At 49.0% G+C, this 26,321-nt stretch overlaps 1 protein-coding gene and 1 pseudogene across 1 annotated transcript in view; one reads left to right on the top strand and one right to left on the bottom strand.

The window, feature by feature from the left end:
• LOC135174132 (gastrula zinc finger protein XlCGF57.1-like) overlaps positions 1 to 17,107 on the top strand; it is a 28,365-nt gene extending 11,258 nt beyond the window's left edge. The window contains exon 2 of the mRNA XM_064141371.1: positions 12,965 to 17,107. Within this exon, the coding sequence (XP_063997441.1) occupies positions 12,995 to 14,617 (1,623 nt within the window). The 5' untranslated portion in view covers positions 12,965 to 12,994 and the 3' untranslated portion in view covers positions 14,618 to 17,107. The remainder of the gene's footprint in view (positions 1 to 12,964) is intronic.
• LOC135174133 (gastrula zinc finger protein XlCGF57.1-like) overlaps positions 1 to 26,321 on the bottom strand; it is a 173,340-nt pseudogene that overhangs the window by 49,082 nt on the left and 97,937 nt on the right.

Raw genomic sequence — 26,321 nt, 5'->3', positions numbered from 1 at the left:
GGAGGTAGCCAGACTATGCAGGAGAAGAATTAGAGAGGCTAAGGCCCAGCTAGAACTTAGGCTGCCACTTCCGTGAAAGATAATAAAAAACACTTTTATAAATGTATCAATGCTAAAAGGAAGGGCAAGAAGAGCCTCCACTGCTTACTGGACCAGGAGGGGAATACTATAACTGATGATGAAGAAAAGGCTGAGGTCCTGAATGCCTTCTTCGCCTCAGTTTTCAACAGTAAGGAGGGAGGAGGAGGCAAGTGGCCTCTTGAACTGGGGGATGGGGTCAGGGGAGCGGTGTGTTCCCCTGGAAATTCATGAAGAATTAGTTCAGGACCTGCTGAGCCATCTGGACACCCACAAGTCCATGGGACCAGATGGGATCCATCCCAGGGTGCTGAGAGAGCTGGCAGCTGAGCTGGCCAAGCTGCTCTCCATCATTTTCCAGCAGTCCTGGCTCACTGGAGAGGTCCCAGGAGACTGGAAACTGCCAGCGTGGTCCCCAACCACAAGAAGGGTCGGATGGAGGAACCTGGGAACTACAGACCTGTCAGCCTGACCTCAGTGCCAGGGAAACTGATGGAACAGGTTATCTTGGGGGTGATAAGAGCACACCTGAGGGATGGCAAAGGGCTCAAGTCCAGCCAGCATGGGTTTAGGAAGGGCAGATCCTGCCTTTCTAACCTGATCTCCTTCTATGATCAGGTGACCCTCTTGGTGGATGTGGTCTATCTGGACTTCAGCAAGGCCTTTGACACTGTCCCCCACAGCAAACTGCTGGCTAAGCTGTCAGCCCGCGGCTTGGATGGCAACACTCTGTGCTGGGTTAGGAACTGGCTGGAGGGCCAGACCCAGAGAGTGGTGGTGAATGGTGCCACATCCAGCTGGTGGCCAGTCACTAGTGGTGTCCCTCAGGGATCAGTGCTGGGCCCCATCCTCTTTAACATCTTCATAGATGATCTGGATGAGGGGATGGAGTCAGTCATCAGCAAGTTTGCAGATGACACCAAGCTGGGGGCAGATGTGACTAAGTTGGAAGGCAGAAGGGCTCTGCAGTGGGACCTTGACTGCCTGGACAGATGGGCAGAGTCCAATGGGATGGCATTCAATAGCTCCAAGTGCAGGGTGCTGCACTTTGGCCACAACAACCCCATGCAGAGATACAGGCTGGGGTCAGAGTGGCTGGAGAGCAGCCAAACAGAGAGGGATCTGGGGGTGCTGATTGATACCCGCCTAAACATGAGCCAGCAGTGTGCCCAGGTGGCCAAGAGAGCCAGTGGCATCCTGGCCTGCATCAAGAATGGTGTGGTCAGCAGGAGCAGGGAGGTCATTCTGCCCCTGTACTCTGCACTGGTTAGACCACACGTTGAGTACTGTGTTCAGTTCTGGGCCCCCCAGTTTAGAAGGGACATTGAGATGCTTGAGCATGTCCAGAGAAGGGCGACGAGGCTGGGGAGGGGCCTCGAGCACAAGCCTTATGAGGAGAGGCTGAGGGAGCTGGGATTGTTTAGCCTGGAGAAGAGGAGGCTCAGGGGTGACCTTATTGCTGTCTACAACTACCTGAAGGGTGGTTGTGGCCAGGAGGAGGTTGCTCTCTTCTTTCAGGTGGCCAGCGCCAGAACGAGAGGACACAGCCTCAAGCTGCGCCAGGGAAAATTTAGGCTCGAGGTGAGGAGAAAGTTCTTCCCTGAGAGAGTCATTGGACACTGGAATGGGCTGCCCAGGGAGGTGGTGGAGTTGCCGTCCCTGGAGCTGTTCAAGGCAAGGTTGGACGTGGCACTTGGTGCCATGGTCTAGCCTTGAGCTGTGTGGTAAAGGGTTGGACTTGATGATCTGTGAGGTCTCTTCCAACCCTGATGATACTGTGATACTGTGATAATAGTGAGGTGCCTGGGATTATGGGCTGCTGTGGCTTGGACAGCTTTGTGGGCCCTTCTCTCAACGGCATGAGCTGTTCAATCCCTTCCAGATAGGCGTACCACTTTCTTAGAGTGGCCTTCTGGGCAATCCCTTCTGGTGAGGGAGTTCCTTTAAGGATCACTTTCAGCAGAGGGAAAGGGCCTTGCACTAAAATGTCCTGGGTAGTGCGAAGCTTTTCTGCCTCTTTGACAGCTCAAGTTAGGGAGAGGAGTCCCTTCTCCCATTCAGAGTACCTCATTTTGGTCTCTTTAAATGCCATTGATGAAAACAGCAGAGCTCTATTAGGGCCTTTGGGTCCCCTTTGGAATATCCCACAGTATGAGGCATGCTCTGAAAAGCCCCATTCAGACCTTAAGGCATCTTGTGGGTGCAAAGGTCCCAGTTTTTGATAGGCTTTCAACTCATCCTTGAGGGTTTTTAGGCTCTCAGTGTGCCTTGGGGTCCAGTCCCAGACTTTGTGCTTTTTAAGCAAGTCATAAAGGGGACAGGCAATTACAGAGAAGCCTGGAATGTGCTTCCTCCAGTAACTCAAGGTACCAAGTAGCTGTTGAAGCTCCTTTTTGTTGTTGGGTAATTGGCCCTTTTCAATGGCTTCTAAAGCATCTGCTGGCACTGACATTGCACCTGCTATCCACCATGATCCCAGACATTTGACCTCTTGGCTTGGGCCCTGCCACTTGGTTTGTGGGATGGTTGGCCCTTGGCTGGTCAAGAATTCCCAGATAGCTTCACTACCAAGCCCACCTGTTCCTTGTCATTGCCTCCCACTAAGATGTCATCAGTGTAGTGATAGATGCTAACATCTTTTGGGACCTGGATTGTATTTAGCAGTGCTGCTAATGTGTTGTGTGCGATAGTGGGGCTGTGTTTGTAGTCCTGTGGAAGGCTACTAAAAGTGTACTGAATGCCTTGTCAGGTGAAAGCAAACTGTGCTTTGTCCTTCTCCCTCAGTGGTACCATGAAGAACATGTCCTTCACATCCATGGCTGCCATCCAGGCATGGGATGCTGCTTGAATGGCTGTCACTGTGGAAGTCAAACTAGGAACTGCAGCAGTGAGAGGAAGGGTATTACTGTTAAGTTTGTGAAATCTGTGGTTAGCCTCCACCTTCCATCTGCCTTGCGAACTGGCCAGACTGGTGAATTGTATGGAGAGTGGGTTCTTGAAATAATTTGCCTTTTCTCCAGGTCAGCAATCACCTCTGAAATGCCTTGCCTGGCTGCTGCTGGTAACGAGTATTGTGCTACACAAGTTACATGTGAATTAGGCAGTGGGGGAGCAGTTTGCAACATGCAAACTTTGGCAAGATTTATTTCTTTTGCCCTTACCCTGCAAGAGCCAAAGCTCCATAGTGTGCCATCTGAGATGTGCCATCTCTTAGCAGCCAGGACATCAAACCCTAGAATATTTTCTGGGTAAGAGCTCAAATCCACTTCAACTATGGTGCTCCGCTTATCACCTGGTAGCCACAGCCTTGTTTTGGCTAGGTGGCAGGTGTCAGGCAGTCCTGTGACACCCTTTATCTTTTTCCTAGATGGCAAGATGCTTAGATGTTTTGCCAGGTGCACATTTAACACTGTGATCTGTGCACCTGTGTCTATGAGGAATTTCACTGCAGTCCTGTCTGGCCCTGTGAGAATTACGATAACTGGTTCCCAGTTATCAGACCATTGACAAACATTTACAAAGCGATGAATGAGGCCTGGAGCACTCGCTGCTGTGTCTAGTTTTTTGCCTTGCTCTGCTGGACAGGACTATGTGCCTTGTTTGGGGAAGCAGTTTCAGGACTTTTACTGCAGCCTTCATTTTTATTCCTGCCAAGACTATTCTCCAGTTCATTCAGGTGAGCCTTTAGGGCTTCTATCTCTTTCTCAGGGGAACTTGGTCTAACCTTCTTTTGTATCCTCACCCGGTTGGCAAGTCATTGGGATTAATACCATATTGAGTGTTCTGCCTGCAGTAGAAATCCTGCCCTCTGGGTTTCCCAGTGTGACAGCAATTTAACTCCAGGCTGCTATTTGGGCTAGCGGGAGACGCTGTGGGGAAAGTTTTAGCATGGCGCACTTCTGGCTTCTTCCCATGTGGAGTCTCCATGTTGCTGCCTTTAGACCCTGTGTAGTGCTTCTGCCGGGAAGGCTTTGGTGAGAGCACAGGATTGGAATAGCCCAGGTCTCTGCCCTTCTCGGACAGTTCTATTAATAATTCCTCCCACGTCATTTGATGTGGTGGGGCACCCCCTGTGGTGTTATTCGCCTGTTCTATCTGCTCTCTTCTAGCATCACATACACCTTTAAGAGCAGCCAGTAGACCCCTAACTAAGAGCTTGAGTCTTGTTGGGTCAATGGGTGCATCTAATGAAGATGGGTACCTTCCACAGTCATACATAGCCTGTACACAAGCAAGCCTCTTGATTGCAGCTGTTAATTCAGCTGAATCAGTCATGTGAACCTCAGTAGGTTCCTGTCTGTCTATCGGATCTAAGGATCCCGCCCAATAAGAGACTCATGATGTTAGGGAATAATCCCCATCCGGACCTGCACCCAAAAATACTTCTGGCCCCCAAGAACAACCCTTTACTTCTTCCCTGCTCAAGATCACAGTATCCCCCCCAGTTCTGCTACCCTGTACACATAATCTGTCACTGTTTCTCCTGCTTTGCACACAAAAGTTTCCTGCACCTCACGGAACTTTGCTCCGCTGTATGACCGCACACGCGTGGTGGTTGCTCTGCATCCACGACGATTCTCAGTGTATTCACGCTTGAAAATCGGCCATACACGGAAGGGCTTTCCCGGTGTGGAGTCTTCACCAGAGCTGTAGTCTGTACAGTTGCAGTTCGAGGAACTTCTTTCTGATCTGGAGCGCAAAGTTTTCTTCCTCATTGTCTCCTCACGTCTGAGTTGAAGCGGGTCCGGTACACTGGGGCGGAGAGGTGTCTCGGTGGTGATGGCTGCAGAGGTACTTTTGGTGGCAGTGGGGTGAAGGTCCCTAATGGCCGTGGGTCCGCAGTAGTTAGCCAGCTTGGCTCTTCTACCACTGCTACCTCAAAGTCTATTAAATTAAAGCCTTTTCCCTTCAGCTGCAATCGCGGTATGAGGGATTGGGGTTCGGACGGTCCTTCCTGGTCCCGATGCATCTCTTCGGGGTACGCAGCTGTAACTGCTCAGAAGGGGAGCGGCAGGATCAGCACCTGGTTCCGAGGTTTTTACGGGCAAAGCAGGACTTGTTGAGCCACTATTACTGTTTCTCATTTGAAGTGTCAATAAATCGAACAACCTTTGGCTTTGCATTTCTGACTTCCTTAATTCTCTTTTCAGGTGGTGAATCTTTTCATTTAGCCTTTCTGTGGTGTTTTCCACTTTAACTTTTTGACTCTCTCTAACAGTTTTAATTCTATTAAATTCATCTTGTGCATCTATTATGCAGGCTGCTATCATAGCTTTACTGTCATCTACATCTGCCAAATCTGTACACAATTTAGTCACGTGTCAGAACCCCCCAAACCCACAGCCCCTCCAGAACACCCTCCTGACCTCCCCAGGCTGTGTTTGCTGCCAGCTTCTCCCCCTTGGCCTGGAGGCTTTTGCTGTCCTGGCTGGAGGGGAAGGCTCCAGCCCTGGCCCCTGCTGCAGCTGCTGTTGGCTGTGGGCACGGCTGGGGACACCTCCGGGGCCTGTGGTGCCCAAGTGGCCCTGCTCTGCCCAGTGTGCCTGGCTCAGCCAGGCCCCATCAGAGCCCAAATGCTGCAGACCCCCAGAACCCCTTAGCCCCCCCCAGCCCCAGTAGATTCCAATCCCAGCCACAGGTTCCCCCCCGCATGCCCCAGAGGATCCTGATTGCAGCCCTCAGCCTCCTCTCCCTCAGCAGCCCCACAGAGCCCTCCCCATTGCCCAGCCCAGGGCAGCAGCCTCAGCTCAGGGCTCCCTCCTGCACTTCTGCAACTGAGACCAAGGGGGCGCAGGTGCGGCAAGGAAGCCATGGCAGAGCTGTGGCATTGTGAGGTGTGTCAAGGGGCTGAGAGTAACAGGAGCAGAGTCGGGAAGGGGCTGAAGGGGTCTGGGAGTGATGAGAGTGGCAGGAGTGGAACTGGGAGGGACTGATTGTGGCAGGAGTTGAGGCAGAAGGGGCTGAGGCAATCAGGGATTGCTGAGAGTGGCAGGAGTGGAGCCGTGGGGGTCTGAGCCGGGAGGGAGCTGAGTGGCTCTAGGAGCACTGAGAGTAGCAGAAGAGTTGGGAGGGAGCTGAGTGGCTCAGGGAGTGCCAAAAGGAGCAGGAGCAGGGACAGGAGATAGTGAGGGGGCTGGGGAGGGCTGAGAGTAGTGGGAGTGGAGCCGGGAGGAGCCTAGGGGGTCAGGGAGCGCTGAGGGTGGGAGAAGCAGTGATGGGAAGGGTTTCCCACAGTGCTGGGGCCTGGGAGCATCACTAAGCCTTAGCTGCAGGGCCGCGGGGCAGGCCAGGAGTTGTAGCTCGTGTGGAGCAGCGCCATCTTGGCTGGGCTGTGGGGCAGGGGCAGAGCTGGGTTACAGCAGCTCCTGAAAATCTCCCCCTAAGGAGTTCTTAGGAGATTGTTATGAACTGTGAAAAGTTGCTCAGAGGTTTTCATGAGCTCAGAAGAGATTTTGATGATTTTTGTTCGGGATTCTGTGCAGAGTCGAGAAACCAAAAACTCATCCAAGTCTCTACCAAGCTCTTCCAGGGAGATTTTGCTGCCTTGAGAGGGACTTTGGGTAATTCCAGGGGGTTTGAATGGATTTCAGTGAGTTTTTAGGCACCTTCAAGAGACTGAAGCAGCTGTTGAAGGTTTTTCCAGGCACTTTTCAGCCTTTGGAAGCATTCTTGAAGGAGGCTAAAGAGTGACAGGAGAGGCAAAACCTGGCTGAGAGCTCTGCACAATCACTTGGCAGGAGCTTGGCAGAGACTGAAATGATTTTTTTGAGAGGTTTTGGTTCTTTTTGGTCACTTTTAATCACTCTTGATGCTATTTTGATCATTGTCAGGCCTTTTTAATGAGTTTGGAAGGTATATTCATAATTTGGAGGCCTTTTTTTAAAGGATTTTTTGCCTTTTCTGTCATTTTTAGTGATTAAAAAAAATCAAGCCTTTTTAATGATTTTTGGAAGATAGTTTGAATATTTCAAAACATTTTTGTGCCTTTTGAGGGCATTTTGGTCATTTTGAGGCCTTTTAAATGATTTTAAAAGATTTTTATTACTTTCAGGCCTTTTTTATGGTTTTTTTTTTTATTTTGTGTCCTTTTTAGTGATTTTTGAAATTTTTTTTTACTTTTAAGCCTGTTAATGATTTTTGTCAATATTTTTATTATATATCAGCAGATTTTGCAAGGCAATTTGAGTGCCATAAGACTCCTTAATATCTTCAAGTCTTACAAAGGACTCTAAAGCATCTTCAGGAGTCTTTAGGAAGTAATAAAGACATTTGGAAACCTTTAATATGTTCTTAAGGGGGGTTAGGAGTTTTGAAGAGATGTTGATGGTTTTTAGGGCAGTTTCAGACCTTTTTTGAGTATGTCTGAAGAGTGTCAAACAGATCCATAGGCCTAGAAAGTCACTAAAGTCCCTTCAGGATTAGTTTTTGTGACTTGGTGAGAGGATTTTTTTAAAAGAGATTTTAATGAAATTTCTTGAATGTTGGATCATCTCTGAAGAGATTTGTTGACTTTTGAGGTAGTCTTTAGGTAGTCTGAGGAACTTCTGGGGGGGTTGAAAGGACTGACGAGTTTAGAGACCTTTAAGAATTTTAAAGAGAGCAGCTTTAAGCTTGCTTCAGCCTTTCTCAAGGGTGTGGAAGGCTTAAGGACATCCAGAAAGTCTTTAGAGTCTCTACAGAAGGAGTTGGAAGAGTTTCAGAAATGTTTCAACAGGTGCAGATTTTTTAAGCTACTTTGGTGATTTTTCAGACATCTTTGAAGAGTTTGGTAAATGCAGAACTCCTGAAAGTCTCCCCAGTGCTGCTGAGAGATGTGAATGCATCTTTAGGTGCATTTAGGAACTCGGAGGAGTTTTGAAACTCTCTTAATGAGGTTTTAGAGGCATTGAGGGGTTCTGAAGATTCTGAACAGCAGCTAAAGCTGAGCTCTTTTCTGCCTTCCACTGCCTCACCCTGTTCCTTCCTGGTTCCTTTGCTGTTGCTCAGCTTGAACTGTGCAGTTTGTCCACTCTGGATACATTCCTGGAATGGTTTGGGCTGGAAGGGACCTTAAAGGTCATCCAGTTCCAACCCCCTTCCATGTTCTAGGCCCCTTCCTGGCCTAGAACACTTTCAGGGAGAGGCATCCACAACCTCCTTGGGCAGCCTGCTCCAGTGTCTCCCCACCCTTCCTGTGGGGAATTTCTTGCTTATCTGTGGTTTGGGTCTTCCCTCTTCCAGCTTCGATCCATTCCCCCTTATCACTATGAGGCCTTGTCCAAAGTCCCTGCCCATCTTTCTTTCAGGTCATTTTCTTCCAGGTGAAGCTGCTTTTGAATAAATTGTTAGAATAGACTAGCATCAACCAGGTTGGAAGAGACCTCCAAGATCATCCAGTCCAAACTATCACCCAGCCCTATCCAGTCAACCAGACCATGGCACTGAGTGCCCCATCCAGTCTTTTCTTGAATGCCTCCAGGGACAGTGACTCCACCACCTCCCTGGGCAGCCCATTCCAATGGGAAATCACTCTGCCAACAACTTCCTCCTAACATCCAGCCTAGACCTCCCCTGGCACAACTTGAGGCTGTCTCCCCTTGTTCTGTTGCTGGTTGCCTGGCAGAAGAGCCCAACCCCACCTGGCTACAGCCTCCCTTCAGGTAGTTGTAGACAGCAATGATCTCTACCCTGACCCTCCTCCAGGCTGCACACCCCCAGCTCTCTCAGCTTCTCCTCACAGGGCTGTGCTCCAGACCCCTCCCCAGCCTTGCTGCCCTTCTCTGGACACGTTCCAGTACCTCAACATCTCTCTTGAATTGAGGAGCCCAGAACTGGACACAGGACTCAAGCTGTGGCCTGAGCAGTGCTGTGCACAGGGGAAGAAGAACCTCCCTTGTCCTGCTGGCCACACTGTTCCTCAGCCAGCCCAGGATGCCATTGGCTCTCTTGCCCAGCTGGGCACACTGCTGGCTCATCTTCAGCTACTCTCTATCAGCACCCCCAGGTCTCTCTTTGCCTGGCTGCTCTCCAGCCACTCTGTCCCCGGCCTGTAGTGCTGCTTGGGGTTGTTGTGGCCAAAGTGCAGAACCCTGCACTTGGCCTTGTTCAATCTCATCCCATTGGCCTCTGCCCACCCGTCCAGCCTGTCCAGGTCCCTCTGCAGGGCTCTCCTACCCTTCAACAGATCCACAGCTGCTCCTAGCTTGGTGTCATCTGCAAACTTACTGATGCTGGACTCAATCCCCTGGTCCAGATCATCAGTAAAGATATTGAACGGGACTGTGCTCAGCACTGATCCCTGGGGAACACCACCACTCTCTGGGCCCAGCCCTTCAGCCAGTTCTTAATCAATTTCAGAGTGAATCTGTCCAAGCCACGAGCTGCCAGCTGTGCCAGGAGCTTGTTGTGGCAGACAGTGTGAAAGCTTTGCTGAAGTCCAGGTAGACAGCCTGTCCCATGTTCACCAGGGGATAACCTGATTGTAAAAGATCAGGCAGGACCTGTCTTTCCTAAACCCATGCTGGCTGGCCCTGATCCCTTGGCCATTCTGTAGGTGCTGTGTGGTTGCACTCAGGATTACCTGTTCCATAACCTTACACAGTTTAACATATAACCATGTAGCCCTTTCCTTAACTGGATCTGCCTGTGTTTTTCCCTTCTTCATCTGAGGGTACACTTGTTTATTCTGTGTTTCCACCTCCAAATCATCAGAGCTTGAGTCTGCATCAGAACTCCAAATGTTACCATCCCATGTTTTGGGATCCTGGTCTGGTCACGTGACAACAGCTCTGACTGATGGACCTCTATGGCCTTTGCTTCATTTCCCCTCTCTGCACCCCACTGCTCATGCAGCACATTTTTCAGCCAATTTAATACATTTCTCCTCCAGCTGTTCCTTTGTCTTCTCCGTTCCAAATAAAGCCTGCCTTTGAGCCAGCTGATCAGCCCAAATGGCTTGCAATTGCTCTTGCAATTGCTGATTTCTTTCCTGCTCAGCCCCACAGTGATTTTGAATGTGCTGAGAAGAGCCCCTCCTATGCTACAGCCTGACCCAGCTCTTCCTGGATTTTGGATAAACTGTTCCAAATATTTAGCTACATACATGGGGTCTTTTTGCCCCCGTGGCTCTGGGTGTACTTTAGTACATTCTTCCCATTTATCCCATAAAGTATTCCAAGGCTCCTGCCCCACATAACCTGCTCCATGGGAGGTGCCTCCATTTTCTTACCAGAATTGCTGTCTGCAGCACTTCCCATAAGAAATCTCTTTGTCATTACTCTTCATTAACTGTCTCCTAGATACAACTGTATACGCTATGTATCTCCCCAGACACACTCTTGTCAGCTGTGCACTCCACTTGACAAGCCACATAGTTCAATTCCCAGGTCCCATCCTCCTTCACCATAAATTATGTTCCAGTGGGTTCTTTGGGATCCAAGAAGTGCACACACACTGTTTTGGTTCTAGTTGTAATTTCCCAGAGGCTCAAAATATAGCTAAGAGAACCAATGCCTTCCCCTCTCCCCCCTTTTGGAAAGAAAGAAATTAGATGTACAGAGGAAAAAGTAAACCACACCCAAATAAACAGTCTCACTTTTATTTGGAAGTTAAAAGAGAACAAACTTTAACTAGAAGATATGTAAGCTAGGGGAGTTACAAAGAGGTATAGGGAAGGGAAAAAAGCAAACCCAAGATACAAAAATATGTATACAACCAGATTGATGGTAAGGGATGGAGGTAGATTCTCAGGATTTGTCCACCGCGTGAGAGGATGACCACGTGGTAAGACAGGAGCAGCAGCAGCAATGTAGTGGCAACAGGCAGGTGAGAGAGAGGCAGGAAAGAGGAAGTTCCTCTGTTTTTATAGGGGTGTAGAGAGGAATTGGGAGTGGGCTAACCACTACACTTGGGGCTGGGTTCAAGATCCAACTCCCAGGGAGGAGTCAAGAAGACCTGGGATCAGGTTCAAGACCACTCCCTCAGGGGAGTTAACCCTTTACACACACACACCACACGGGTACCCCCCTCTGGGTACAGTTCCAATTCTTTATTATAACTCAACTACTGAAATCATTGAAAGAGAGAGGTACTTGGAACTACACTGCCCGGTAAGATACAGGAAAGAATCCTGAGTAGCTCTGTTGATCCAAGGTCAGGTTATACTCACCCCATACAACTGCCAGCAACACTCCTGAGATGCAGAGATTGCAAAGCTGGTCAGCTGGCATCTCCTAAGGTAGGAGACACCACCTTGAGACAGCACTTGCTGTGCTGGTGAGACTCTGTTACAGCTGTATACAAAATTAATTAGTGGCTACTAATTTTTATATCCAGGCAAAGGTTATTAATGACTATGAACAATTTTTAGTACTATTAAATCTCAACAGCAGAACTTCTCTGCAGTGTTCAAATGCAGCTTTGGGATATTTACACACAGGGGGAGCAGGTGATCTAGAGCAATTAAGGAAAACTAGCAGAAATATAAACAGTTTAAACAGTTGGAAAGAGAATCTTGTAGCCAGTATGCTGCTTGCCCTCGAGGTAGACCCAAGAGGCTCCTTTCTGCTACAGCAGAAGGCACAATAGGATTTAGTTACAAAATCAGGCATTTTAATTACAAAGAGGCTTTTAGAATATTTGCTCAGAAAGTAGTCTCTCCAGATTTCTGGGGCTGCACTGTAGTATCACACAGTACCCAAAGCACATGGAGGGGTTGCTGTTGGTGGTTTCAAAGCTGTTAGCAGCTTTGGAGTTTTCCCAGGGCTTCAGCAGGAAGCTGGGGGGTTAGCACAATCTCTGACATGGTCTTGACTCCTTCCAAGGTGGACAGCATGCAGGCAGACACGATGAGGCAAAGCACAATGTGGCAGGGCAGAGAGCATGTTGTCAGAGCAGAGCAAGTTGCTTGTGACTTAGCTCCATTTATATTATTTTCCTGAGGGTAGTGGTCCTTTGGCCACAAGATTCACCAATCAGAATGGCACTTGCCAAAACTGACTGTATTAGATGAAACCAGGGCTTGCTTTTACCCTTATTTGGGCAAGACACTAACAAATGCAAAGCAGAACAAATCTGGGCAAGTCTTGGACCCTCAACTGGATGTCTTCAAGCCTACTGTCTTCTGTCCTGTGCACTCTGCCCCCTGACTAGCGGGGAGGGGGAACAGGGAATATGTCTAGACATGATTTAGGCCTGTTGGCCTTCAACAACAGACTGGTGCTGTTCAGCTCAGCCACCTAGGCTCTCGGTATATATGGGTTCAGGATTCTGTGATGTGTGGCCAGGACAAAGCTCCTCCCTTATTTCACAATTTGATACATAACATCTTTCCCCACTGCTCATGCACATATTTGGCTTCAGTGGTCACACAGCCCCCTAGTGAGGGGAGTCTTCATCATCTTTAGCTTCCTCTGCAGCTGCTTGTCCTCTGCAGAGCCTTTCAAGATCATTACTGCTCTGTATGCTGTTTAGCCAACCTCACAGTACTGCCTTTGATTACAGGGATGGTACTTGCAGGCTCTGTTTTTCTTAGCTTTACCACTTTAGAGCTCGCAGGCCCTGTTTTTGCCCAGGTCTTATCTCTGGTAACCTGGTGACTACTGGCCTGTTGCCCTGAGTCTGATCAGCCACATACAAACTGTCACAGGGCTGACAAGCAGAGGGGATGAGAGTGCCTGTCAGTCCCAGAGTATCTCGGCCTGCCAATCACAGGAACTGGGATCTGAGCACAGGGATTAGAGGTCTGACCCTGTACTGTGGCAGGAACTGGGAGTTTGAGAGCCCTTCTCCATTCCTTGTCCCAGCCATATGTTGGGTTTTGGAAGATGTCAGGAGTCAAGGACTGTCATATGCCAGGCAGGATCCCAGGGTTTGAGCTCCTGGGTTCAGGTAGTTCTGTCTTCTCTAGGCCACAACAGTGACCTCTTCCCCTGTCAGCATGGCCTCTCAAAAGGACATGGACAAGAGGTGGGAGAAGAAGCAGCCAGAGAACAAAATGAAGGAGCCAAAGTGCAGCCCCAAGGATGAGAAGGAGGAGGAGAAGGTGGAGGATGACAATGCTGAGGAGAATGACTATGAGAACAATGAATATGAGAGGAAGACTGATGAGAATGAATATGAACAGGATGAGGAAGAGGAGGAGTATGAGAAGAATGGCATCATGGCAGCCCTCTCTGTACCACCCAAACAGATGAATCTGTGCCCTGAGTGTGGGCAGAGCTTCCCACCTGGCTCAGAGCTGGTGAAGCACCTCTGTCCCTACCCTGGCACCCGGCCCTTTATCTGTGGTGACTGTGGCAAGAGCTTCACTACAAGCTCCAGACTAATCCAGCACAACCTCATCCACACTGGAGAGAAGCCCTTCACCTGCTCTGACTGCAGTAAGACCTTCCGCCACAGCTCTACCCTCACCAGACACCGCCGTATCCACAGCGGTGAAAAACCCTACAGCTGTGTCGAGTGTGGCCAGAGCTTCCGCCGGAGGAGCCATCTTAACGTCCACCATCGCACCCACACTGGTGAGAAGCCTTTCACCTGCCCTGACTGTGGTAAGAGCTTCAGCGAGAACTCGACCCTCAGCAGCCACCGCCATACCCACACTGGCGAAAAACCCTTCACCTGTGCTGACTGTGGCCAGAGCTTCGGCCACAGGAGCCATCTCATTGTCCACCGTCACACCCATACTGGTGAGAAGCCCTTCACCTGCCCTGACTGTGGTAAGAGCTTCCACCAGAGTGCCAACCTCAGCAGCCACCGCCGTATCCACAGTGGTGAAAAACCCTTCACTTGTGCTGACTGCGGCCAGAGCTTCGGCGACAGGAGCACTCTCGTCCGGCACCATCGCACCCACACTGGCGAGAAGCCTTTCACTTGCCCTGACTGCGGCAAGAGCTTCAGCCAGATTTCTGGACTCACCCAACACCGCTTCACTCACACTGGAGAGAAGGCTTTCTCCTGCCCTGACTGTGGCAAGAGCTTCAGGATGATCTCTACCCTCCGCAAGCATCGTCGTATCCACACTGTAGAGAAGCTGTTCCCCTGTGCTGAGTGTGGCAAGAGCTTCACCACAAGCTCTGATTTCATCCGGCACCAACTCATCCACAGTGGTGAGAAACTGTACAGCTGTGCTGACTGTGGCAAGAGCTTCTGCCGGAGTGACAATCTGACCCAACACCGCCTCATCCACACTGGTGAGAAGCCCTTCAGCTGCCCTGACTGTGGTAAGGGCTTCAGCCAGAACAGCTACCTGACCCGACACCGCATCATCCACACTGGTAAGAAGCCCTTCACCTGCCCAGACTGTGGTAAGAGCTTCAGCCAGATCTCTACTCTCCGCATCCACCGACGCATCCACACCAGAGAGAAGCTGTTTCCCTGTGCTGAGTGCAGCAAGAGCTTCACCACAAGCTTGGATTTCATCCAGCACCAACTCCTCCACAGCAGTGAGAAACCATACAGCTGCACCGACTGCGGCAAGAGCTTCAGTCAGAGCTACAATCTAACTCAACACCACTGCACCCACCCTGGTGAGCAGTCCACACAGCAGGGGATGCACAAATAGATCCACCCAGGGTCTGTTGGGGTAATCCTGATCCCTCTGCAAAGATCTTCTAACTTTTCCCTTGGCACACAGAAGCAAAAATAAGATGACAGCCTTTTTCAAGCAACTCCTTGGTTCCATCTTAGTTTCTTTTGGGGGATCCCTAAAAGAACCTTCTCTCCCGAGACAGCAGGTTGAGAGAGCATATTTAAGCTTTGAACCTCATGACTGACGCTCACTCAAATGGCCGAAGGGCACTGATGAGGCAGCAGCCTTGCTGTTGAAAGCAGAGTCCACAGTAGAGCAGCAAGGCCACTGCTGGGGCAGTGGCAATGTGTTTGTTTCTCATCTTTTTAGGCCTGCTACTCTGGGGAAGTTATGCTGGGGAGGTTGTCATTTCTTTCTCCCTGCCTGAAATTACTATACAGAATTTTGTTGTGCAAGCCCCCAAGGGGCTCTTTAACACTACTGATCAATGTCACTGGCACATAACAGGCTTCATGGAGTCTGATGCCATCATGGCATGGAAGTTGACAGCCCTTGTGTGGGGACACACTGTGCCCTGAGGTGGCCAGTCCCTGAGTGGCAGGAAGGATCCAGGCAGATTTCTAGGATGGTTATCACCCCCCATGGCCTGGGACTTCACCTGAGCAAAGGTGAGGTGCCGGCGGAGCACCTGGGTACAATGACTCTTTGTTCACCAATATGGTTAGATGGTCACAGTCCATTTATTTCCGGTGTCACAGAGACTTACTGTCATGGAGGGTAGCAGGCCCCTGTCGTGCATGTTACAGTGTCTCACATTGAAGGCCAAAGCAATTGCAAAAACCCAAAACAATACTACAGCACCCATGAGAAGATTCCTCCCTAGGAAGGGTAAAAGGTAAACATTGGCTTTGTTTTGGTTTGGGAGGACCTTCGTTCTAATGCCCGCTGACCACCTGTTGGGGGCTGATCTCTGGGTGGTCTTACAGGTTGTTTGTGGTAAGAATTGTCCAATTGTATGAGTTAATTATAATTTGTACCAATCTGTAAAAATAACATAAAAATCACCTGAACTGGTTAAGCACTCCCCTCTTAAACATTATAAAAATGGTGTGTCTGCTTTAATCGGGAGCTCCTGCTCTCTAGCTCCTGTGCTCCTGTTGCCCCTGCGCTTCAGCTTCTGCCAGCTCCTATGATCTCTCAACCCTGCTGAACTTGCTCAGCACGGAATCAACAACGTCCAATCCTCGGAAAGTCCAGACAACGCCCTAAGCTTCAGTAATACTTCGAAACTCTGCTGAACTGCTTGGAACAGTGAGTAACCAACAGACTCATTATTCAGAGACTGAGTGACTTCTCGAGACTCAAAGAACTCTCTTAAAAATCAAAGACTCTCTTTATTTAGCTGTTTCTACGACCGCGGACCAAAGAATCTACGTGGGATAGTCATAATAAGTTTGGGAAGGGGATTTCTCGTGCTTTAGTAATAAATCATTCAGTTTTCTTTTGTATCGGCCTCGCATGTTTTCCCCATAAATTTCCCCAAACGACATTTTACGACACTTACATGCCTTCTTGCAAGAGGCATGCACAACTAAGATTGGTTACATATAGAGGGTACAGGGTTACGTGTGAGGCATACATAGGCTGATATACAATAGCATTCTACAGGGGTCAGCCCTCAGGCTGGCCAACCCAGCCCCCTTGGGCTGGCTAACTCTGCCCACTGCAGCTGTGTGTGTGGGGTTCTACCCAGTGTCTGGTATCTTAACTCCCAAGTTGGGCCCAAGGACACTTCTCAGCATGGGTTGCTCATATTTATCATTTCATGTCCTCTGCTAGCAAGAAATTCACCCACAGTGAGAAACCCTGCTAGACTGACTCACCAGCTGACAGAAAGGTGCCTTACTCCAGTGAGAGCTAGCAGGTTCTTGCACTCTGCTGAGGCCTGGCCTGTGCTTACTAAGCCACAGTTCAGTATGCTAAGAGGACTATGGCTGAGGCAGGCACCCAAATGTCACCTGAGGATACCATGGTTGAGATGGTTTAAGTATGCAATTTAAGTCATGAGTGTAATTAAGAAGGGATTTAAGTATGAGAATCAAATGAGATGGTGAAATGTGTTGAACTGTGTGGAACCTAAGCATGACACAAATGGCATTGAATAAGGAGTGTGTCATGGAAGGCCAAAATAGGCCTGATATGTATCCTGGCTTGTTCAGACATGATCTCCCACTCTCCCTCCTCCTGTACTGGAGTGGAGAGTAGTGTGGTAAAGAAGCTTGGAGACATCAAGCCTGAGAACCCAGGGCTTGCTTAGACTTGTTTTGCTGTGGTAAACAAAGGACATTTATTGGCTTGTGTTTACCTTGTGCATGGCCTGTACTTTCCCATATTTGGGTAAAGCAAGCCCTTGGCTTCACCTAATTGGTTAGCTTTGGCAGAGTGCCATTCGGATTGGCCAATCTCTGTGGCTGAATGGAGCCATCAGACTCAGACAATTAATAAAATAGGAGTTGTAAACAACCTCCTCTGTCTCACTTTGCTCTGTCTCATTGTGCTCTGCCTCATTGTGCTCTCTCCCAATTCATTTTGTCTTGCTTTTGCCATGCTCCAGACCAGCTTTGCTGTGTAACAAGCTTTGAAGCTCAGTGTTTTGCTGAGAACTGTCTAATCTAAACCAATATTTACAGTAATGACTAGTACAGGTTCTTGTTGTTTTCAGTTTACACTTCATTCTGGCTGCCTCAGATGCAGGTGATTCAAAAGCTCAGAAAACAGCAAACACTTTGTCTCTTTGCAGGTGACACCCAGGGGCTCCCAGCTGACACTGGGTTTGTGCTCACGTACTGTAGATTCTCTCGTAGATTCTGTCATCGGAACCCATGAAGTACCTAAACCAGAAGCTCCTGACAGCTTGTGTTATACTCTCTGAGCTTAACCTCTCTGTGGCACACACTGGATTTCACCCTTCTCCTGCATTACCCAGTAGGTGTGACCAGGACCTTCAGCAGACACCACCCCTCGGACAGGTTTCCCTTCGCCTGAAGGAGAAAATACCCAAACAGTTTTCCCTAACAGATTCTTTTCACATACAACAGGAACTTTAGCACCATCCACTGTTGGTACCAAATCTGATTCTGCAGATCCTGCTCTCTTTACAGAACTGCACTGTATGGTATCACACAATACACTCTATGATGCCACACAACCCACTTTATGATGTCACACAACATACTGTATGGTGTCACAGTATCACACAGCCCAATGTATGGTGCCACACAACCAATTCGGTGATGTCATAAAAAACATATCACACAATGCACTCTATGATGTCATACAGTTCACTCTATGGTGTCACACAAGCCACTGTAAGGTATCACAATATCACAGTATCATCAGGGTTGGAAGAGACCTCACAGATCATCAAGTCCAACCCTTTACCACACAGCTCAAGGCTAGACCATGGCACCAAGTGCCACATCCAATCTTGCCTTGAACAGCTCCAGGGACGGCAACTCCACCACCTCCCTGGGCAGCCCATTCCAGTGTCCAATGACTCTCTCAGTGAAGAACTTTCTCCTCACCTCGAGCCTAAATTTTCCCTGGAGCAGCCTGAGGCTGTGTCCTCTCGTTCTGGCGCTGGCCACCTGAGAGAAGAGAGCAACCTCCTCCTGGCCACAACCACCTTTCAGGTATTTGTAGACAGCAATAAGGTCTCCCCTGAGCCTCCTCTTCTCCAGGCTAACCAATCCCAGCTCCCTCAGCCTCTCCTCATAGGGCTTGTGCTCGAGGTCTCTCACCAGCCTCGTCGCCCTTCTCTGGACACGCTCAAGCATCTCAATGTCCCTCCTAAACTGGGGGGCCCGGAACTGAACACAGTACTCAAGGTGTGGTCTAACCAGTGCAGAGTACAGAGGCAAAATGACCTCCCTGCTCCTGCTGGCCACACCATTCCTGATGTTGTAGTTTGGGAGTTTCCTGCCCTTCCATGAATTCAGCAGCTGGAAATTCAGCAGCTGAAGGTGTGACACAACACAATCTATGGGTGTCACACAATCCAGTCCATGATGTCACACAACCCGCTCTAGGATGTCAAACAACCCACTTCATGTTGGCACAGAACCTACTCTATGATGTCACAGAATGCGCTCTATGGGTTCACCCAACACACTCTATGGTGTCACACAATGCACTGTATGCTGTCACACAATCCACTCTATCATGTCATAAAATGTGCTATATGGTGTCACACAACCCAATCTGGTTTCACACAATGGACTCTATGGTGTCACACAACACACTCCATGTTGTCCCACAACCCAATCTATGTTTTTATACAACTCACTCTATGATGTCATGGAACGCATTCCATGGTGTCATAGAACCCACTCTGTGGTGTCACATAATGCACTCTAAGATGTCAAAGAACCTGTTCTATGATGTCACACAACCCACCCAATGATGTCAGACAATGCGTTCTGCGGTGTCTTATTGTGTTGGCCTCTCTTGTAGGCCGCGCAGGAGAAGGGAGAGACCCCAGGCTTACACCAATGTGATGCATAATGGTTAATCTGTTTATTGAAGCTAAGTATGATGCCTGTATAGTGGGGTTCGGCAGAGAAGCCTGTACTTTGATAGGCTTACAAAGCAGAGCATGGGCTGTCCACACGCACAGAGGCAGACCTGACCAACTACCCCCCATAGTCCCCTTTTGCAACAACTTAGCCACAACATTGCTTGTTCCCAGGGCAGACCAGCCTGCCCTCCTCGCACAGCTCAGCTACAGATAGCAGCTTCTCTGCCAGCCTCCAAAGGCCACCCTTCTGCAGCTGTGCCTCCTTATCAGTATGACCTAAGTCTGTTCAGTTACTCTGCCTGTTCTTTTCACTTCAGTTCTGCTCAAACCCCATCAGTGCCACACAACCTACTTTGTGATGTCACACAAAACACTCTACGGTTTCACACAGCCCACTCTATGATGTCAAACAACCCACTAAATGATGTCACATGACCCAGTCAATGATGTCACATATTGCACATTATGGTATCACAGAACACACCTCTATGATGTCACACCACACACTCACTATATGGTGCCATGCAACTCACTCTATGGTTCCACGCAACCCACTCTGTAATGATACAGAATCCATGCTAAGATGTCTAACAACAAACTTTATGATGTCATACAATGCTGTCCATATTGTTATACAATTGTCATGGAAGGTAGCAGAGCCCTTTTGCAGGCCCCATTTTGTGCACAGGACAGTGGCTCACTTGAAGCCAGTCATCGCAAAAACCAAAACAATATTCCTATCTGCTGTCCCAGCAGCTACAGGGCCTCTGAGAAGATTCCTCCCCAGAGGGGTAAAAGGTAAACATTGGCTATGTTTTGAGAAAGGGACCTTGGTTCCCGTAGTCCGGTGACCATCTGTTGGAGGTTGACCCCTGGGTGGTCCTACAGGTTATTTGTGGTAAGAATTGTCCAATTGTATGAATTGATTATAATTTTGTACCAATCTGTAAAATCAACGTAAAATTGCCTGAAATGGCTGAACACACCTCTTCTAAAATACTATAAAAAATACCCCCCTTGCACCCCTTGCAACTTAACTTAACTTACGAGCCCCTCGCTCTCTACCCTGCTCTACTTGCACCTCTCTTGCTCGATACCCTGCTCGCTGATTACACACACACGCACACGCGGCATTCGCACCGCAAACAACCAGCTCAAGACGGCACCGTTCCAGGCAGGGGCCCGATCCTTACGAGCCATGGGAGTCAGCATTCAGCTCGACCGGACCCGTGGAGCCTCGGACAATGCGCCTTAAAATTCATAAAGACTTTGAAACTTTTCTGAACTACATTTGATCAGTGAGTAACTGACAAGAACTTAATTTAAAGACTGAATAATCTCTCAAGCTTCCAGTGAACTCTCTAAAAAAATCACAGACTCTCTCCCTAAATCCTGGCATTTTCAAGCCACAAACTCTCTTTCTAAATTCTTTTACAAACTGTTGCTAAATTCCTGATTTCTTGTACATAAATCATTCTGTGATTTAATTCGCAAACCGCATATAAAGAACTTACATGGCATAATTGTAAATAAGTTTGGGGAAGGGGATTCCTAGTGTATATAATAAATCATTTATACCTTTTATAAACATCTGTATCACATATCATTTCCCCCAAACCTCCCCCCCAAACAAACTTTCCCATCCGTGACAACAATGCAATCTATGATGTCACACATCCCACTCTAAGATACCACACAACCCACTCCATGATGTCACACAACCCACTCTATAACCACTCAATCTGTGGTTTCACATGACCTACTCTATGGTGTCACACAACCCACTCTGTTTTCATGGAATCATAGAATCGTAGAATCACTCAGGTTGGAAGAGACCTCCAAGATCATCCAGTCCAAACTAGCACCCAGCCCTAGCCAGTGTCCTGGAGTCCTGTACCCCTAAATTCCTCTCCTGCCCGGACTTCAGGGGGAAGAGGGAAAGCCACCTGGTTTCCTCCCCCCCCTTGCCTGCTCTGCAGCTGTGAAGGGGGTGAGCAAAGGAGTTCTGTCCACACGAGGCAGTGACCGTGCTGGAATCAGGCTGGGATTGGCTGTGCACTTTTGCACCTTAGGTGTGGTAACTCTGCCCTTTGTCTAGCGAAGGTTATAAATATTGGGGTCTTCCTGCCTTTGGGGGGTTCCCACCTTGGATTTTATCCATTCTTCACAGTATCACAGTATCACAGTATCACCAAGGTTGGAAGAGACCTCACAGATCATCAAGTCCAACCCTTTACCACAGTGCCCAAGGCTAGACCATGGCACCAAGTGCCACATCCAACCTTGCCTTGAACTGCCCCAGGGACGACGACTCCACCACCTCCCCAGGCAGCCCATTCCAGTGCCCAATGACTCTCTCAGTGAAGAACTTTCTCCTCACCTCGAGCCGAAATTTCCCCTGGCGCAGCCTGAGGCTGTGTCCTCTTGTTCTGGAGCTGGCCACCTGAGAGAAGAGAGCAACCTCCTCCTGGCCACAACCACCCTTCAGGTAGTTGTAGACAGCAATAAGGTCACCCCTGAGCCTCCTCTTCTCCAGGCTAAACAACCCCAGCTCCCTAAGCCTCTCCTCGTAGGGCTTGTGCTCGAGGCCTCTCACCAGCCTCGTCGCCCTTCTCTGGACACGCTCAAGCATCTCAGTGTCCTTCCTAAACTGGGGGGCCCAGAACTGAACGCAGTACTCAAGGTGTGGTCTGACCAGTGCAGAGTACAGGGGCAGAATGACCTCCCTGCTCCTGCTGACCACACCACTCCTGATGCAGGCCAGGATGCCACTGGCTCTCTTGGCCACCTGGGCACACTGCTGGCTCATGTTCAGGCGGGTATCAATCAGTACCCCCAGATCCCTCTCTGTCTGGCTGCTCTCCAGCCACTCCGACCCCAGCCTGTATCTCTGCATGGGGTTGTTGTGGCCAAAGTGCAGCACCCTGCACTTTGAGCTATTGAACCCCATCCCATTGGCCTCTGCCCATCTGTACAGGTGGTCAAGGTCCCGCTGCAGAGCCCTTCTGCCCTCCAGTTCAGTCACATCTGCCCCCAGCTTAGTGTCATCTGCAAACTTGCTGATGACTGACTCGATGCCCTCATCCAGATCATCTATGAAGATGTTAAAGAGGATGGGGCCCAGCACTGATCCCTGAGGGACACCACTAGTGACTGGCCTTGGACACTCGTGCTTGCCTGAGAGCTTCCCCACTCTCCCCTCACCTTGGATGCAGAGAGATCTTCAAAGAAGTGCTTTCCTATGACACCTTTGTAAGCCTAACGACTCTTAATGGCCCACTGGATAGCTGCTGAAAGGTGAATGACAGAGGCAGACCGCGAGCAAGTCAGCCTGATCATCATGAGTTATTTTGGCTCAATTTAGTAGTAAGAAAAATTCTATAATTTAATAGCTAATGCCTTTTCCAACTTCTGACTTCCAAAATAGTCAGATTATTGATGGTATCCCTGTAGGTAATTCTCATGTGACTGAATCTGCTAATTAAACTAAATTAATCTTTGTATATATACTGCTTGTAGTATAGGAGAGGGCATAGCTGGATCCTTGCCCATCAGCCTTAGTACACTGGAGCCATGTAGTGGGTGGTCTGCCCCTGTTATTTCAGCTATTTTATTTGCACAGTTTTCCTCCTAGTCTTGTTTAAAAACAATCATCTCTGATCCATCAAGCATCATTTTACAAATTTGTCTGATGTCAAATGATATCAAATTATCATTCCCAAAGAGACTGTCTAAGAGAGTGGACACCATAGGTGAATTAAGTCCCTACTCTGCAATTGCTTTCACTATATCTTGCATTATCCTAGGGTTGATCGGCATGGATGTCACCTCTCCCTCTCCCGTTGTTCGTACTGGGTATGCTAATTTAGATGGTGGGACCCATTCAGCACACGCCGCGTTCACTTCTCTCCAGTTTGTGAGAGAGAGTTGTTTCCCTACCAACCCCTTTTTATTTTTATTTTTATTAAAAGTCTCTTGCTGTTTGTTTGCTTCTATCTCCTCCTCTGAGCTCGAGCCGGACCTCTCTCCCGCGGTGCTGTCTGACTCTGAGCCGGAAGCTGACTGACTGCTTGCTTCCGGACATCGGCAGCATTTTGCCGAACTCCGACCCCCGCCCCCTTTCTTTGTCTGCCGGCTCCCTCCTCCTGCGCCCACCCTGCCCCTTGCTTGGGCTATGTTTCCGCCCCTTCTTCTTACCGGTGGGTGCCGCCCCCCTGCTCAGCTCGCTCCACCTGCGGGGGCGTGGAGGGGCCAATTCGTACATGCTTTGATTGGTTTCTTGGCTTCTTTCCCTGTTTTTCTTCCCTGCTTCTCTTCTCTGATTGTCTGATTCTGACTACTCATCTGCCTCCCCTTTGTCCCTGCCGCGTGCACCTTTGCCACGCCCTTCACCTTGCCACTCGGCACCATCTTTATGCGAATATGGAGGTGGAGGCTTTGTCCAGGTCTCTTCTGAACACCACCACCCCCCCCCCCCCCCCCCCGTCGCCACATTCCTCGCCCCAGGGGGATTTTACTGGTACTTGCTCCTCAATAGGGGGGTCCGGGGGTTTTGGGGGGATTTCCAGAGGGACATTTCCCTCCTGATCTTTTACCTTGGCGGGACCACTCCCCCCCGCAGGGTCCGGAGTCTGCTTGACCCCCCCAACTCCTGCTTTTGGAATGACTAACAGATATTCCTTAGCCACCTTCCAAGTTTCTTTCTCCTGCATGACTGTTTTCAGAGCCTGCTCAACTCTGCCCCAAGCCTTTAGATGTTTTGCACACCCAGCAGATTTCGTTTCCTCTGCTAGTGCTCGGGTGCATTTACCCCACACCTCTGGGTGGAGAATCTCCACTGGCTGGTCAATGACCCCAATTTGTAAAAGTCTTGCAATAGCAAGAGTAAAATCCCTAACCTTACAATTTATATGCCACTGATTACGTAATTGCGATACGACCTTCACAAGAGCCTCCATGGTCCTCGGGGTCCCTGGGGGGCGTCCCCCCTCTTCGCAAACTCCGCCTGCCGAGCCGATCCTGCAGCTCTGACAGCCGTTCCTGGAGCACAGGTGTTCTCCCGGGTTTCGGCACCACATGTTGCCCTTGTGGGGGCAAGCAGCGACCTGGTTCAGGAACGAGACGGTGACCTGTTCTTGGCCACTCATGACCACAGCTCACACACACTGATATGGTGGAGAACAAATGGCGTTTATTCGTGTACAGTGCTGGGTTATATAGTGTGAAGATAAACATAATTTCTGTCTGCTTACATCACCACTAAATATTATGGGTTATGGCAGTAAGGAGAGGGGCCTCTGTCTTTCCGTACATCCTGTTGTCTTCTGGATGCCAGACCCTAGCTGCCCACACATGTGATTGCTGATGTCTGGGTGGAATTTGTCTCCTCCTGGGCTGGAACTGCCTTGCAGGAGGTGGGCATCTGTTCCAGATGGCAGAAACATGCACCCATTCAGATGATGCAGGAATGGAATCCTTTACCAGATTAGAAATGGAGGTTTTGAGATCCTCCTTCAGTTCTTTCATGCTGTTCTTAATGCCATTCTCAATGCCTCCTTTCATCTCTGTACCTAGAGTTTTTATGGCACAGATTATGGCAGAATGTGCCAAGCTGTCCTCTATCTGCCTGAGGTGGTCAGTGAATTCACCAACAGTGAAAGACCTCATTCTCCCATAGATCTCCTCCATTTCCTCATCGCTACTATTTGTCCACTCCACTCTCCTTGGTGAGAGGTCCCAGCTGCTTGGCAGACTTGTCTCCTACCTGCAGGGCATTAGCACCAATGCTACAGCATCTCACCAGCCAGCTTAGGATTGGTTCACCTGATTCCCTTGAGTATTCCTTTCTAACTTCCCTGACCTCTCTGAGAGGATTGTTGGAATCCTGGATGTCATCCTTCTTCTCTTCCTTTTCTTGTTCTGTTGTCCTTGTCCTAGAAACAGAACTTTCCTAGGAGCACTCTTAAACTCCTCAGAACCACCCTCTTTCTTGGCAGCCAACCTCACAGCACTCCTCTCATCAGAGTACTGGGATCTAAGCAAGTTTGCCAAATCCTGAAGACTAAATGTCTCCTCTTCCTCCTCTTGCTCACCAGAGGTCCCCTCTCTTACATCCTCCTTTGAATCACTCTTTGTCAAATGTCTTAGCTTTTGCCTTGACAGGCACTAAGATGACCTGTGCTGAGACAGACTTTGATGAGTCCACTGGCAGGTTTGAATTATTTGGGATCTGGCCTGAGACCTGTGAGTTCAAATCTGCCTTGGAGCTTGGGTGGTTTTTGTCTGCTGCCTGGGGAATCAAACTGGCCGAGTTATTGTTATTAGTTGAAGGAACATCTTGGGTTTGATTATTTCCCTGTACTCCTGGGCATCCTGCCATGGTATCATTCTTGGTAAGAGCATTGGCAGCTTTCCCAGAATGTAGGGGAGGAGGCGTAGTGGTAGTCCCTTGCTGTGCCCCAGAGTTATCATTGTTTTGATTTGGACTGGTACTTTGTTTATCTTTTGTATGGGACACAGACACCTTCTTTTTATTTCTTAAAGGCATCACACTTGAGTTTCTCACACGTAATGTTAACATTGTTATAAAATCAAAAATTATAAGGCCTAAGATCACACACACCAGAAATGCCACAGTCTGACGTGAATAAAATTCTGAACCAGAGTCTGGCACCTCAGTCTTAGGAAGGATCACCCTCATTAAGGCTGTAGATAAAGCAGAAGAAGTAATACTTCCATTTCCTGTAATGTTACTGGTGAATGCCCCTTAGTATTACTGGTGAAAGACTCAGTGACGTTAAACCCAATATAGCCAAGGATAAAATCCCCCCAGCTCCAAAAAATGGATGTAAGTTTAGTTTTGATCTTCTTCAAAATTAGATTAAACAAAAGGTAACCAATTTGGGCTTTGATCCAATTTTAGAAAAGAAAACAGAAGATAGGCCACACAATAGCCCCCACTAAGTAAAATAACTTCATTAGCTTCATTCTGATTCCCAGAGTTAATTAATAATCACTCAAAATCAATTTGCCACAGGGTGGGTGCCAAAATAAAGGATGAGATGGTTTGGATGTTCCCCACCCCCACACTTCAGAAATCCTCCCCATAAAGTCACAGAATCTCTTCTATGACATCACATAGTTCTCTCTATGATGTCACAC

This window comes from Pogoniulus pusillus, unplaced genomic scaffold, assembly GCF_015220805.1.
Source record: "Pogoniulus pusillus isolate bPogPus1 unplaced genomic scaffold, bPogPus1.pri scaffold_47_arrow_ctg1, whole genome shotgun sequence".
Classification (NCBI taxonomy): domain Eukaryota; kingdom Metazoa; phylum Chordata; class Aves; order Piciformes; family Lybiidae; genus Pogoniulus; species Pogoniulus pusillus.
This window is presented reverse-complemented; position numbering and strand designations above follow the sequence as displayed.